The following is a 16888-nucleotide window of genomic DNA, read 5'->3' as shown; positions in this document are numbered from 1 at the left end:
TATTTTTACTCACGTGCTATTGTTACATTAATGAATAAAAATACAGAAGATAATCTCGGGCTCTATCTAATTTTAACACATTTTAATCGGTCACTTTAGTAGATATAATTTCAAAAAAAAACAGCTCAAAATATAATTTAAAAATATTTCAACAAATAAAATAATATTTCAAAATGATCAATTATTTTGTAGAGCTGTCACTTACAAGATATCATTCTAAAAAAGGAACCTAAAATAAAATATAATAAATTTTTCAAAAAATAGCTTCTCACCGATAGCACTTTCTAATATGAGTTTTTTTTAATTCAAAGGTTAGAAAAACGTAACAATATTTAAATTTTTTATTAGTTATAAAACAAATATGGACAGTTTAATCGTTCCAAAAGTGGGGCCACAACACAAAATATACGTTTTTACTAGAAAAATATATAAACACTCTAAAAAATTTAAAATTATTTTTATATTTTCCTAGTCACTTTTAATAGGGCCATAAAATAATATTAATTTCGCTTAATATAGATTATTAAAACTGAAATCGCATCTGCATAAGACTTTGTGAGCCCATAATTCCAGATCAATTTAAGTTAATCTTTAAATTTTTGAAAAATTTTAAAAACAAAGTTCTTAAAAAATGTCGGTCGATTTTACATGGAATCTCATCCTATAGGATTTGATTCTAAGTTAAGCTATCTCAGTTAAATTCTTAGGATATCTAAAATTTTTGGCGAAATTGGTTAATTTTGAAATTTCTGCTGATTATTGACTAAAAAATTTTTTTTATTTCGAGTACAACATTTTATAAGTATTATATAATAAGGAAAACACAATTAAATCTGTATAAAACATATTTACAATAAAGGGTGATAAATCGCGAAAAAAAAATATAAATATTATCTATATTATAGAATGTTTTTTCAAGCATTTTTCGAATACACGTCATTTCAAATAGTTAGCAATAGTGGATAATAAATGTTGTGCTATAATTTAAAAAAATGGGATACAAATAATCTATTGAATTTTAATATTGGCCCATTCGAAAAAAAAAGTATTTTATAAGAATTAAAATTAACGAGTAATAAATGTCTCAAAAATGTAATGTAACATTAAAGAAGGTAAAAAAGGGGGCGAAAAAATTATATTTCCACGTTAATCGATAGAATTGTGTTTAAGATAGGTTTGAAATCGGAATAATTGATACCCTCATTAATAAGTTAAAGGAAATTTGATCTAGTTTAGCAACTTTAAACAAAACCCTGATACATTACCTTTGCAACAAATAAACGAGGATTTAAAGTTTTTCCTTCAATAAGAAATCTTTTAAAAAATGAATACCATTACAAATAAAACAAAAGATAATAATTTTTTTAAAAAATGGGTAGCTCGTAATTTTCAAATTATAAAAATATGTAAACACGCATAACTTTTTGATAAGACTTGTTCGAAGAATGAATAAACGAAATATAATGTAAACATATAAATAATGTTGCTTCCATATATCAATGTGACTGGCATTGCACCTTTTGGAAGCCTGGTCCACCTTCCCCTTCATCGTCGTCATCCTGTTGGTAATCCTCTGCCCCTCTTGGAAAGCGGCCTTGTGCTCTTGAACCGCCTAGGATCTCGTCAAACAAAAAGTTCCCCGTACTAGCTCCTGTCCCAGGTTTCCGCCCTCTAGCGTTACTCGAATTGGCAGAGCGGGTGTCGCGCAAATCTGGTACCTCTGCTAAGACCATTTCCTCTACGCTGTTTAATGTGAAAAATATAACTATAGGTAAATGGGACAAGAACCGGACCATTAATTTTTATGGATCCGGCCACATCTTTTACCAAAAAAAATTTCGGGTCTGGACAAAAAATTAATAAAAATATTAACGATCTAGCATTGACTATATATTAATATATTAAAATGGTGTAATAAGAGTTTAGAATAATCAACTAACAAAACATGGTAGACGAAATCTATTAAATTAAAAAAAACCAGATTAATTTAACCCTTGAGAACATACAATAACGAGAGTATTCTTGAATAGGGACCCAAATTTTAAGGATCGGATTTGATTAAAAAATCTTTGATATCTCAAAAAGCATTCAGTTTAGAAGAATCAGCTGATTGTAAAAAGTATTAGGCGCAATCTCATATATAAAAAATTAAATAAAACAATTCTATCACTTGTGCGATGAATATGCGCCCAACTTTTAGATCAAAATTGATAATCACTCATAAAAGTCGACTAAATTTTGAATATATGTAATGCTGTCTAACCAAAATTACGCTACTAAAAAAATTCAGACCATCATTACATACAGGATTTTTCGGTAATAACATCTCATTAAAACTGAATGGAACCCAAGGGATGTTCTCAAGTGTTAATTTCAAAATTAATTTTATTATTATAACTTACCCATTACTATCTGAATCCTGATCCATCGAATCATTTGGTTTTCCGTCGGGGAGCAAATAAGAAATGGCGGCTATTTTGTCAGGGGTAAAGTATCCTGATGGAGGAAATTTAACCTAAATAAAATGTTAAATGTTACTTTCCCATTAAAGTATAAACGGATATTTGATAGGTTTTTAAAAAAATGACCAAACCTGAAAGGTGACGTATAGTTTTCCTTTGTCGAGTGGATGTTTGTAGATGGGCATACCTTCGTTCAAAATGCTACGAACTTCTCCATGCCTAATAACCTCGCCTGGTAAAAGAATGTTTGTTTAAATAATAAAAAAATATATTCAAATTATGTCCATTTTAGAACAATGAACTAGTGTTGTTAATTGGTTGTGTAGAGCCCAGACCCGGGGTTTGGGTCGAAAATATCGACTAAACCAGCTCTGAGCACGAACCCCGAGCACAGACCCGGCACAAAAACCCATTATTTTTAAAAAAAATAATAAAGAATTTTATTTAAAGAATATTATTATTTTATAAAAAGTAAATCTATATTATATATATCAATTTTGTGTAAATTTGTGAAATCATTATTTAGGCTCTGCATACATAGGAGAACACAAATCATGTCAAAATTTTGTTCTACCATTAGGGGAAATGCGCCATGGCCACCACCCTTTAACTTTTTATCTATTGGACCGATTTCTCTCAAAATTGGTCAAAATGTATATATGTTAATAATACTAATTAAATTAGTGTATAATTAATTTTTATATGCCTAAAAATTGAAGAAATATATAAGATTGGTCTTTTGCAAGTATTTCATATTTATAATATAATTCTTAAATAATATGTTATAGCCAGTAAATATATTTCAGCAAAACTTTTATCGCGAAACACTTTTTGAGGAAGCTTTTATCGCGAATCCATAATAGCAAATACTATTCCGCGAATACAATATAGCGAAACAAATATAGCAAATTTTTTATAGCGAAACCTTTAAAGCGAATACAATATCGCGAAACAACTATCGTGAAGATATTATAGCGATAATTGCTAATAATGACTAATTTATTTCGAAACATTTTTTATAATTATATTAATTGAATAATATTTTTTAAAAAAAATAGGATTGTGACGATTTTGCACTCAATTTTGAATTATCTCATATGATATTTATGCCTATATAGAACTCCTATGCTGAAAGATAGGACTGCCCCCTTATCCAAAAAAAAATAATTAAGATAAGTAAGAGTAAATAAATAAACACTTAACTCATTTTGCCCCGGTTTCACGTGTATTTTAATTTCATTTTATTTGAAAATAATGAGTAAAATAGCTTACAAATTGAGTAGAAGCGTTTAGCGGTGTTTTCATAAAAACAGTGTTATTTTAATGAACCGGTATAATTTTTTAAAAATGGTGAAAACTATTTTACGTTTTTTAATTTTTTTATATTGTTTAGTTATACTTGTGAAACAAGCGAAAATATAAAACTAAAATAACTTATTATCAAATGATTTATTTCCATAATAATTTTTTGGAAAAAACAGATAGGAGGGGGAATGAAAATATAGTTTTTATTTTTTAATAAGGATAAATATTTATAAATAAAAAAAACGGATGTAAAATAAAGTTATTTATAGTATAAATATTATAAATATATTATTATTTTTTGAATTCCATCTGGGAAAATAATTTTTTATAGCTTAACATTTTATTTTTTAGTGATTTTTAAAAAAATATCAAAAAGTAAATCTATTTTTAACTAAAAAATAAAGAATATACATTATTGTATTCTAATTCTAAATAGATTTTTTTCATTTTCATTTTTATTTTATAAAATAAATTTAAAATTTTTATATTTAATATGTTTTCTGAGAATCATTTTCATTGGTCAGATAATGATGACCAATCTATGAATCCTCATTTTTGTCTCAATCAACTATAGGACAAGAATTGGTAGATTCTTTTTCTGAAGAAGCCTCATCGTCATCATCCATAGCAATAGACATTAGGAATTCATTTACGATGACTCCTAATAAGACACGCAAAAAATGTAATTTATGCCCAAGTGTATACAAATCAACTTCCCAAAGTAACAATAATTTTAAATTTTTGTTTTAAATATTTCTTGAGCCGGCCTGAACCAACGGCTTAAACCTATCCTGAGCCGGAAAGAAAAAATTTAGCTTTTTAACATAATTAGTGCTCAGGCTAGTTCTGAGCACGGTTTAGACCGAAAAATATTATTTATTAAAAATTTCCTGTACTAATTTATGAATTATATTTTATATATTTAGCGAATTTGAAACATGCATTGCTTTAGCGTCGATGGGGCCATCCTGTTCCTCAGTTTAGTCATAATATTTCCGGCCAAAGAAAAAGCTCTTTCCGATGCCACTGATGTTGTCTGTTGGCATAAATAGTCCCTGGCCTCCATATAATTACGCAGCGTCGTTGCTTGATCCTAGGATCAAAAATACCCTGATTACAAATCTAAAGGATGACGTTTCAGATAAATATTTAGATATATTTTAAATAAACTTTGCAAAATATACGTCAGAGCCAGATGCGTATAATTTTGATAATAATAACAATATCTCGAATTCTAAAACTATTTCAATATTGCAGGGATTGAAAAAAATATATTTGTTAAATGTTCTATTATAAATCCATAATCTTTGATATTTTAAATTTATCCATATTTAGAAAAGGAGCATCAAATGGCACTAATGATAATAATCAATTAACGACATACCTCAATGAACCACTCGCGCCCGAAATCACAAATATATTAGATTGGTGGAGAGGAAATGCTGATCGTTTTCCTCATTTAGCAATGATGGCCAGGGTATGTTTATGCCAACAGACAACATCAGTGGCATCGGAAAGAGCTTTTTCTTTGGCCGGAAATATTATGACTAAACTGAGGAACAGGATGGCCCCATCGACGCTAAAGCAATGCATGTCACTCTCTTCCTGGGATATAGATATTATGTCTATTCGTGATGAAATATGGCAATTATTTCTCAGATGTTACAGTATATGGAATCATATTTTTAATAAACATACATCAATTAGAGAGGTAAGAATAGAAATATAAAATATCACTTATTTAGAAATTTATTTAAGTATATCTATAATAAATATTTATGTTAATAGGTTATTTTGAGTTTAATTTATTATTCGTGTTGTTAAAAGTCTCAAATGCAGTCAATTTTAAAAACATAAATTTATTTATTTGGTTAAATTCGCGCCGTTTAAGAACATTAAGTATCATGCATGTCATATAATAATATTATTTATCTCAATAAAATTATTAATATTTACATATATGTTAAAATATTATTTGAAGCGGGGCTTTATGTATGTTCTCTCTACCGTGAAAGACTCACTCGTAATAGGAATATGACAATTTTATATAACGGAATACAAATTTTTAACATAATATTTTATGTGTTTGGATTGGAGAATATATATATATTTTAAATGTATATTATATAATTTTTTATTTCATTATATTTATCATAATACTATAATTATATATATTTGTTTAAATATAAATTATAATAATATCACATTATGCGATTATTAAGATGTTTATATTAAACATGAAAAAATAATTTCTCATAAAAAATATATATCAAAATTTCTAATATCATAAGTTTGTCAATTGTCACCTAGATACTAAATACTTAGCAGTTACTTTGTCAAAATATATCTATTTTATTTTTTTTATCTTGACGGATGGCCAGTATATCATTAAAATACTTACTTAATTAATTTCTTCCGACGGCAAAATTCTCAGTTATCGGCACTTTGGAATTATAAATGTTGAAATCTCATGGAGGACATTTTTTTAATCTTTACTTAAATGATTTTAAATAAAAAAATTATTATCATGAAAAATAATAATTTTTTGGAAAAAAACAGATGGAAGGGGGAATGGAAATATAGTTTTTATTTTTTAATAAGGATAAATATTTATAAATCAAAAAAACGGATGTGAAAGAAAGTTATTAATAGTAGAAATATTAAAAATATATTCTTATTTTTTAAACAATAATTATTTTAAAGAATTAATTGTTTATAATTATTTAAATTATATTCTAGTTAAATTTACAACAACAGGTCTTTTTAAAAGGAAATCAAAAAAATCCTACTATTTATAGTAGGATGCCCTTGGTTGGTAAATTTACTAAAAATAAAATGTTAAAATATATTCATAAACACAATAGAGTTTATCGTAAGTCATAATCAGTTTTGTCAGTCAATATTTTGCGTTGATAATAATATTCCTGACTCCTCAGGACTACCTATATTATTATTTTGGATAAAAATATTCCTGCCCCTTCTAAGCCCTATACATTAACCTACAGTACAGAGTAGAGAGGGAACGCCTGATCTCCTAATGAATAAATCTTATATATAATTTTGGGGAAAAAAATAAATGGGTTTTTGTGCCGGGAATATCAAATATGATATAATAAAATATATATTTATTAAATAATGTGAACAGGGTTTCCAGGTCAAAATTTTCAAATTGCGAATAAATAGTGCATTGTTAAAAATATTCCTGTGCCCTCCTAGACCCGCCCACTTTGAATAATAATTTAGATTACAATCAAGATATAATTAAATTCCCTTTTATTTGACGCCCATATCAATATTTTCCATTGTTAAAAATATTTCTGACCTAAGACCTAGTAGACCCGTCTAATTAGAATATTAATAATAAGTATTAAAGTCAAAATTTAATTAAAACACCTTTTATTTGACGCCAATAATATCAATATCATCATGTTGTTAAAAATATTCATAACCTCTTGGACTCACCCATCTAGAATAATAATTATGATTACTAGTAGACTACAGTATATAATTAACACATTGGAACGCTTGTTCTTTTAATGAATAATTCTTATGTATACTTTTCTACTAAGTTCAAAAAAAAAGTTAAAAATAAATGAGTTTTTGTGCCGGGTCCCCCGGGTTCGTGCTCAGAGCAGGCATGAGCACAAAATTGGGTCGTAAATTTAACGACCAAGCAAATTAACAACACTACAATGAACTCACTCGACTCTATATGCAAAATTCTATAATGTAAAAAAAACGGTAACCTAACCTGCTTTCTTGAAATAGAATTCTCTATTCAGAATTAAGATGAGCTAGAGAATAATTTAAGCCAAAAATAATTTATATAATAGTGATAAAAATGAGTCATTGCTACTTCTCTCTGCCCAAATTGTTACAAATTGGGATCCAATCTAACACGATTTAACAGCTGATCGATTTTTTAAAAATCTGTTATTCTCTATTTATTCATTTAAATTATGAAAAATTGATCTCATTAAAAGATTTTTAATATCGCTCTGTTGCAAAGCGGTTAGATTTTTCAATATGGCGAACCTAATATTTTAGCCAAAAAATATTACATAGGTCTGGAGATTTTGCTCATAGAAGACAGAAATGTTTGGGCATCCACCAACAAAATCTCGAGGCTTGCATAATATTATTTTGTCTAAAATCTAAACAATAGCTCAGATTTATGTTGTATCTGATTGTATGGCTATGGGTACCTTAAATTTTTTTTTGTAAATCAGATTAATATAAATAAAATAATGAGATTAATTACCAGGAGGGGATGATACAATGAGAGTTCTGCCATCCATAGTTTTGATTTCATCACGAAATCCACATAGAGCTTGAACTAAATCCAGTTCCATCTTCATATGAAGGTCATCTCCTTTCCTTACAAATCCCTGAGGGTAGGGGTAAAAAAATTTGGATAATATATACATATTTTTTTTAAAAAAAGTATAAATTTGAATAAATGAGGCCTTCAAAAAGTTGGTTTAGGGAGGTTTGTTTATTGAGAATCACGGTTTTTAAATATTAATAATAATTCCACCCAAAAAAAATTTCATAGGCTGGAACAATTAATGTAGAAAGCATTTTTTTTACAGTTGAAATATTTATTTCACAAATTCAATTTCTCTAATTAATACTCGTAGAAAATTGTTTTACAATTCTTGACTGCGCCAAAGAGCCAAAAAATCTCTGTGGTCAGTCCATGACAAACTCTATAAGGGGATAAAAAAATTTCTGGCTAGTTATAGCTTAAGATTATAATCAGTTGTTAAAGTAACGAGCTACTAGAGTGAGGTATCTTTTTTGGTAGCAATAGCTAATAGTGCATTACTTATTTCCAATTATTTATTTTTTTAGCGCACTACTTAGCTACTTTCAAAAAATATATTGAATGTAACTATAAACATGAAAATTTAAATATAACATCATAATTTTTACTTATTATTTAATATTGAAATTTATATTTTCAATTTGTAATATTAACCTAAATGAACCAGTGTAAATATTTAAAATGTCATCGCAAATGGATATTGAAATCGATGTAATTGAGTCTCAGAAAACAATAATATTAATGGAGTGGAGAGCACCCTGGAAGAAAATGTTCTTGACAATAATACAAATCTTCCATTTCCAAATTAATGTTTTAAAAAAAAGTGCCTACAAATTTATTTGTTTAAAATGTAGAAAAAATATATTCACAAATTAATCTAGTAGTTATAACCTCAAAAAACACCATTATTTTTAAAATCTAATAGTATTAGATTTTATAAGAATGTTCATGCCAATAATTTTAAAGAGATAGAAAAACATCTTAATAATTTTGGTATAGGAGATACTACATCCAAAAAGACCAATTTAATTCAAATAAATTGATTAACAATATTGCACATGCCAATATTTTTCAGAAACTGGTTGATAAAGTCATTTTAGATTTTATAATTGATACAGTTCAGCCATATAATGGCTGATAATCCATCATTTACTATAGTGATTAAAACTTTATTCCATGGTATAACAACTTTTTGTTGCCAGACACTAATGATTGAGATAGCAGACAGCTTTGAAGTGATAAAAGATGCACTAATCGATGATGCTAAGGATCAACAGATAGGCTTACGGTAAAGTTGAATAGCCTAAAAGATGCCCTATTAAGACCACAAAAACGATTCCACTGATATTTTTTGGAAATAAAGGTTACTAATACAATAAAAAATCCCCTAGATGCGTTTTTAGTCTAAAAATACAAATGAGTATTTTTGATATTTCTTATATTAAAAATATGTATATAAAATTATTGCCTTGCGCGCAAGTGTTAGTGTTGAAAGATTATTTAGTAAGACAAAATTTATACTTTCTAATCATTGCTCTAGACTTGGGGATATAGAAATGATTTTATTATTAAAATATAACAAAATAAATAATAAATGAATATCACCATAAATAGTTATTTTTATTACATTATTTTAGTCATTTTACATAAAAATTTTTATAATCAATAATTAATTATATTTAAATATTTATAAAATAATTTTTGTGTATTAAAGCAAAAAATAAAAAAAATTTAAATTTTTTTTATAAAATAAAAAGTAGCCAAAGATACTCTTAAAAATAGTAGCTAATAGTGTGTCACTATTTGATTGGTAGCAATAGCACTAGCACATTACTTTTTTGACAAATAGTGTTAGCAATAATGTGTTACTTTTAAAAGTAGGATATGGCTGCTCAACATTAAGTGTGAATATTGTGACACTTTAAATATTTCTTTAGAAAATCCCTCAGATGTTCAAAAATTGTTGTCATAAGGATAAATTTAAGATACCATCAATCAGTTCCTTTTTTTATAAGACCTTTTATCAAATCCTAAAAATGAATTCCATTCATACGTTATAAAACATATTCATTTTTATAATAGTGCTCTTACGTTTACATCGATGGGTGCACAGATTTCTAAAAGTTTGAACCTGGACCCATTAAAGTTCATGGGCAAATTTATCATAGGGCATCTCATTTATATCTTTCCACTGGGATGCATCCCAAGTTTGCATAAAAATACCCTTGAGACTATGCAGGCTGTTAATGGCAGTTTGCATATAAAAAAAAATTCAAGTTGCAATGAGCATCTCTTGAAAAGATTAGATATTAGAGTAATTCCATACCAAATTGATAACTTTTCGGCCCGACCTTTTTATTTCGATAAAATTTTGTATGCTGAGAGAATATCATTAGAAAGCATCGAATCCAAAATTTTAGCCTCCTAGTACTCATAGTTCCTGAGATATCAATGGTCAAAAGTCCCAAAAATGACCTTTTTTCGAAAAATACGATTTTTTTGAATTTGAGATAAGTTAAAAAAATAATGATTAAAAATATAAATTATATGTCATTTTGTAACTCTATTAAAGGCCTTTTATTAAATATTAAGAATTTTTTCGAAATAATATTGTTACGGTTTTTATTTACGTTATAAATTTTAAACTTAAAAATTCCAGGTGTTTCGCTTTCCAAATTTTCTCTAACCTTCTATCTATTCATAAAAAAATTTAAACTTGGGACAACCATGGGTTTTTTAGTTATTACGATTTAAAAAATTAATAAATAAATATTTTTTTCAAAAATAGATGGCGCTCCTTTATAAAATAACGCGTTTTGTTAAGATTATTTTTTTTAATCTCTTTTTATTTTTAAACATAAATAACAAGATTTTCTATCATTAATATCAGGAAAAAATATTATATAGATAGTTTGATAGGCTTACTTATTATTATTGCTATATTGATAACTTGTAAAAATTAGTTTTTATAATAAATGATTAAATTTCCTAAAAAGATAGTTAAGATTGTTATATGTTATTTTGTAACTCTATTAAAGGCCTTTTATTAATATTAAGAATTTTTTTGAAATAATTTTGTTGCGGTTTTTATTTACGTTAAATATTTTAAACATAAAAATTACAAGTGTTTCGCTTTCCAAATTATTTTGAATTTAATATTTTCTTATTCTCTAACCTTATATCTATTCATAAAAAAATTAAAACTTGGGACAGCTATGGGTTTTTTAGTTATTACGATTTGTTTCATTCCATTTATTCCAATCGCACTTGATTCATTTTTTAAAAAATAAATTCGACACTCCACCAGAAAAAATTCACTACTTTTCTGATGGTTCAGCAGTGCAATATAAAAATAGGAAAAATTTCATCAATGTTTGCTACCATGAAATCGATTTTGGTTCAAGCAGAATGGCATTTTTTTCCTACGGCAAATGGTAAAAGTGCCTTCAACGGCATAGGCGGCACAGTAAAACGGTTAGTTGCCAAGGCAAGCTTACAAAGACCTTATACTGATCAAATTATTACACCTTTACAATTTTATAAATATGCGGAAGAGCATATAAAAGGAATAAATTCTTCTTAAGCCACTATACTAGAGTATGAGGAAGAAGAGATAGGGCTAAGTAAGAAATTTAGTAAATCTACCTCAATACCCGGGACACAAAAAATTCATGCAGGTTTCCGATTGGCTTAACTAAACTCAACACTAAACTATATTCTAATTCGCAGACATTTATTTTGGAGAATATAGTATATCCACGTGAGGATCCTTTGATTGCGGTTCTGTTAATCGATGAGATTAGAGGATATGTAACATGTGCTTATGAAAACGATTGGTGGTTAGGATTTGTACAAGAAGTGAATGTAATTAGAGATGAAATAAAAAGTAATTTTCTTCACCCTAAAGGACCAGCAAATTTTTTTGTTTATCCAGCTGCACAAGATATCCTTTTCATACCAAAAAATAATATTTTAACAATAGTTAGTTAGCCCATCAACGGCTACTGGGCGTACATATAATTTATCGCAAAACGAAATTAACATGGCGTCAAAAAAACTAAATTTAATGAAAACCCGAAAATAGGTAATATTTTTCATGAATTTTAATTTATCTATTATATCTTCAAAATTTATAAAATCATTTTTCGAAAATTAAAATTTTTTATAAAAAAAAAAGATTATACAGCTAAATAATCTCATTTCATAATATTAATGATAGAAAATCTTGTTATTTATGATTAAAAATAGAAAAAAGTTCAAAAAAATAATAATCATAACAAAACGCGTTATTTTATAAAGGAGCGCCATCTATTTTTTAAAAAAATATTTATTTTTTGATTTTTTAAATCGTAATAATTAAAAAAACCCATGGCTGTCTCAAGTTTAAATTTTTTTATGAATAGATATAAGAATAGAGAATAAGAAAATATTAAATTCAAAAAAATTTGGAAAGCGAAACACCTGGAATTTTTATGTTTAAAATTTATAACGTAAATAAAAACCGCAACAATATTATTTCAAAAAAATCCTTAATATTTAATAAAAGGCCTTTAATAGAGTTACAAAATGATATATAACTTATATTTTTTAATCATTATTTTTAACTTATCTCAATTTCAAAAAATCGTATTTTTCGAAAAAAGGTCATTTTTGGCACTTTTGACCATTGATATCTCAGGAACTATGAGTACTAGGAGGCTAAAATTTTGGATTCGATGCTTTCTAATGATATTCTCTCAGTATACAAAATTTTATCGAAATTAAGAAGGTGGGGCCGAAAAGTTATCGATTTAATATGGAAGACAGAATAAATGATTTTCTATTAGCTATAAAACTTTGGGAGAAATTGAGAAAGAAGAAAAAAACAGAGCCATTCAAAAAAATAGTCCAATTTAAAAAATTAATATGGTCTTTTGTGCAGATTGCACAAGTGACAAGTTAGCTATTATTGGCTAAGCCTAATTAGCAGGGTTGGGCAGTATTGCGGATATTTGCATCTTTTTAAATTTTGGAAAGTATCTTGTATCCAGAATCTAAGATACATATTATTTAAAAGTATTTGTATCTAAACCAACTTTGTATTCAAAAAGATACAGATACTTTAAAAAAATTTATATTAGTTAATTTAAATAGTATTAAAATGATATTGTTTTATAATTTAAATGAATAATTTAATCAGAATTTAGATATTTTAAGATAATTTATGATATATGACGTTGGTCGTCGTATAGCAATTTGCTAACAATTAGAACTACCATATTTAATTTGAATCGTTTTATATCTGTCTATTTTAAAATAATGGAAGAAGAAAATAGAATAATATGTTTATCTTCATCTTCAGATGATTCTCCAACTGAAAAATATAACTATAAATTTAAATTAAGTATTTTAAATAGAAAATTTTTTCAAACTTCAACATGATCATAATAAAATTACTGCAGAATATAAAGAATGCCACAAATCTATAACTGGTTCTGCGGACTCGTCATTAAATTTTGTCAAGCATCAAAAAGTATAATATATAATAATATAATAAATCACATTTATAATCATATTATTATCATTCTATATTCCCACATTCGTTGTCTGTGCCATATGACAAGTCTTATTGCCACAACAGATGTCAAGAAAGCTATTAAGAATTCTCCTAACATTTCTAAAATTCAACATCCTGCAATAGCCAAATGTACTAAGCTATGGAAAGCTAGTAATAGACCTAAAACTGCAGAACTTATTATAGCAGTTAGATGGAATAGTATGTTTGATAGTCTTAGTAGTTTATTAAAATTTAAAGGCAAACTTCATAAATTATGTCAAAAATTAGAATTTCCAAAATTAAGATATTGAAATTCAATATTTAGAAGAATATTGCAATATAATGTCTCCATTGGCTATAGCAATAGACAAAATAGTGAAATCAACTGCTATTATGGAGAATCAGCTCCAATATTATATGTCGTTAAAAAAAATTACAAATTTAATTCGAACTGATCTACATTTTTGCAAACCATTAGCTATTGCCATAGAAAATTCTTTATATAAAAGATTTAAAAATATATATGATTTTGATAATAACTTTAAAAGCGCATTTTGGCAACTATTTCTCATCCCTATTTTAAAAATCATTGGATTGATGGTGAGAAAGAAAAAATATACCTTCGGGATTTGTTAATACATGAAGCTTTCATTATTTTTAAAAATAATATTGAAATTAATATGTCATCAAAATCTTCAATTGATGAAGATGATGATTACTTTTGTTTTAAAAGTACCACATCCAATTCTAATAATTCAATAAATATTGAATTATAGGTCCTAAATTATATGAAAGATGACAGGTGCAGTATAAATATGTTAAATAGTTATAAATATATAATAGAAATATTTATTAAATATAATACAATATTACCCTCCTCTGCCCCCATTGAATGATTATTTAGCTTTACTAATATGGTTAATAGACCAAATCGTCAAAGATTGGACAATAAATTATTTGAAAAATTAATAATATTAAAAAATAATGCGATTTATTATTATTTAATAATTATACAAATATTAAAAAATATTGCATTATCTTTTTAATAAATTTGTTATTTTCTACAATTTTTTTTTTAATTTTTTTTATAAATTTATATTATATAAGAAAATAAAGCTTTATACATTTTGATTTTGACTATTTAAAGTTTTGTAAAAAAGTATCTTGTATCTTAGGTACTTTTTTTAAAGAATTGAAATTTTTCTAAAGTATCTAGTATCTTAAATACAAAATATTATAAAGTATCTGTATCCGAATGCAATTTTCTGAAAATTTTCCCAACCCTGCTAATTAGGCATAAAAATAATTTTAATTCTAATTACTAATATTTGCAAAACAAGTAATTTAAAATATTTACTAATATTTATGATTTTCAATATTTCAGATTAAATATCAAATAATTTTTGAGAAATATCATTAAATCAATTTTTGGGAAATTATTGTTAGAAAAATTGACTAAAAATTAATCACTTTATATTAATCTCATTTATTTTTTAATTTGCAGAAAGATATTTAACTGTTAAAATTATTATATATAATATAGAGGGGCCTAAACTGTTTTGCTTAATATTTACAGTTGTTAATTTAAATTATTAGCTAAATTAGGGTTAATTTATGATAGAAAACAACTTAATTCAAAAAATTTATAACAGTTTAGTCTGGTCATTTTAGATGTTGGTAATGAATGATGTTTCAGGTAGCTACACTAAAACTTTGGTATAATAATTCAAAAAATAATAACAGTTTTATGATTAATTATTCAAGGTATTTACTGGAAATTGATTAGGATTTTCTTGTTCCTCCAGAACCACTATAAGATCACCACTAGGGATGCCTGGTTCTTGATTTCCTTCTCCTAAAAAGCTAAGCTTTTGACCATCCTTCATACCTTTAATTTCCCAGCATATTATAATAAATAAGATGGAATTTTTAATTTAAGCTTATTAACAATTATTCTTATCATTTTCTTAATAATAAACATAAATTACCTTTATCTATATGAACATCTATAGATTTTTTCTCCACAGTAATTTTTTTACCATCACAATGTTTACAACGATCCTTGGCCAAGTACCTTTCTCCCATACCTCTACATTCATCACAAACAGATTGAGTTTGTTGAACTATACCCACACCTAGCCTATGTATCTTAACCTGGGCACCAGTGCCTTTGCAGGATGCACACTTGTCAATTGTGGCTCCTTTCTTGCCACCACGACCTGTATGAAAAATATATTTAATGATATATAAATAAATACACCTATATAATAGAAGTGTTTACGATAAATTTGTATTAATAAGATATTTTTAGATAAATGTATATCATAAAATATAAATAATTTAGTTAGCTTATTACCTTCACATTTAGGACATGCAACATTTTTAGTGACAACCAATTTCCTCACACTACCATTATAGAACTCAGATAATGTGACATCAAGTTCATGATATAAATCTTTGCCTTTCCTTTCTCTTGCTTTACTTCTAGAACCACCCCCAAAGAACATCTCAAAAATATCCATAGGAGACCTAAAACCTTCTCCTCCATGAGACCCTCCTTCTTTAATAGCTTGTTCACCACCAGCATCATATATTTTTCTTTTATTTGAATCTGAAAGAACTTCATAGGCTTGAGATATTTGTTTAAACTTTAAAATAATATTAATAAAAATTAGATATGAGTTTTAATTTTTTTAAATGCTAGTGACTATTTTATTTTAAAATCATAAATACCCTTTCTCCTTCTTCAGGATTTTTATCTGGATGATATTTTAAAGCAAGTTTTCTGTAAGCCTTTTTAAGTTCCTCTTCTGTAGCATTCGAATTAACACCTAATGTATCATAATATCCCGTTTCTTTAACCATTATGGGATGTAAAAGTTTAAAATCTTCGAATTCTTCGAAATTTTCTATCAATAATTTATTACTCCTTGAAGAAATTTGGTATTATAAAAATCTCAATAATAATTAGCAAAAAATACGTTCGTCATTTAAAAATAAATTTTTATTAAACACGTTATAGTAGTATTTAAAATCTTTTAGTAGTTAATATAAAAATATTAACACTACATCAATTTAAAATTAAAAATCATAACAAAAGTATTCTATATATATAAATTATATAATGAATATTCATGAGTAAATATCTATCTATTAATCCGTATTTAAATTAAAATTATGATGGGAGAAAAGGTAGGAAAAATATATATTTGATTAAGAAATTTTTAATTTATTAATACTATTTAAGTTTTTTATAAT

The 16888-nt window shown here is 26.2% G+C and overlaps 1 protein-coding gene across 1 annotated transcript; it reads right to left on the bottom strand.

The window, feature by feature from the left end:
• Positions 1-842: 842 nt before the first annotated feature.
• Positions 843-16537, bottom strand: LOC135929028 (dnaJ homolog subfamily A member 1-like). Its single transcript, XM_065465521.1, has 8 exons — positions 16364-16537; positions 15987-16278; positions 15619-15849; positions 15403-15518; positions 8029-8155; positions 2594-2694; positions 2403-2515; positions 843-1743 (listed from the first exon to the last, which is right to left on the bottom strand). The coding sequence occupies exons 1-8, from the start codon at positions 16493-16495 to the stop codon at positions 1497-1499; spliced, it is 1359 nt and encodes a 452-aa protein (XP_065321593.1). The 5' UTR covers positions 16496-16537; the 3' UTR covers positions 843-1496.
• Between the last annotated feature and the right edge of the window lie 351 nt (positions 16538-16888).

The sequence above is a fragment of the Gordionus sp. m RMFG-2023 genome, chromosome 4 (genome assembly GCF_954871325.1).
Source record: "Gordionus sp. m RMFG-2023 chromosome 4, tfGorSpeb1-WG-v2, whole genome shotgun sequence".
Lineage (NCBI taxonomy): Eukaryota > Metazoa > Nematomorpha > Gordioida > Chordodea > Parachordodidae > Gordionus > Gordionus sp. m RMFG-2023.
This window is presented reverse-complemented; position numbering and strand designations above follow the sequence as displayed.

Excerpts from the sequence above, each read along its gene's own strand:
- LOC135929028 (XM_065465521.1), bottom strand. The coding sequence starts at position 16,495 with ATGGTTAAAGAAACGGGATATTATGATACATTAGGTGTTAATTCGAAT. Across the intron at positions 16,279-16,363 it reads ATCCTGAAGAAGGAGAAAGG|TTTAAACAAATATCTCAAGC; the intron begins GTATTTATGATT and ends ATTATTTTAAAG. Across the intron at positions 8,156-15,402 it reads AAAATCCTAATCAATTTCCA|GGATTTGTAAGGAAAGGAGA; the intron begins GTAAATACCTTG and ends CCCTACCCTCAG.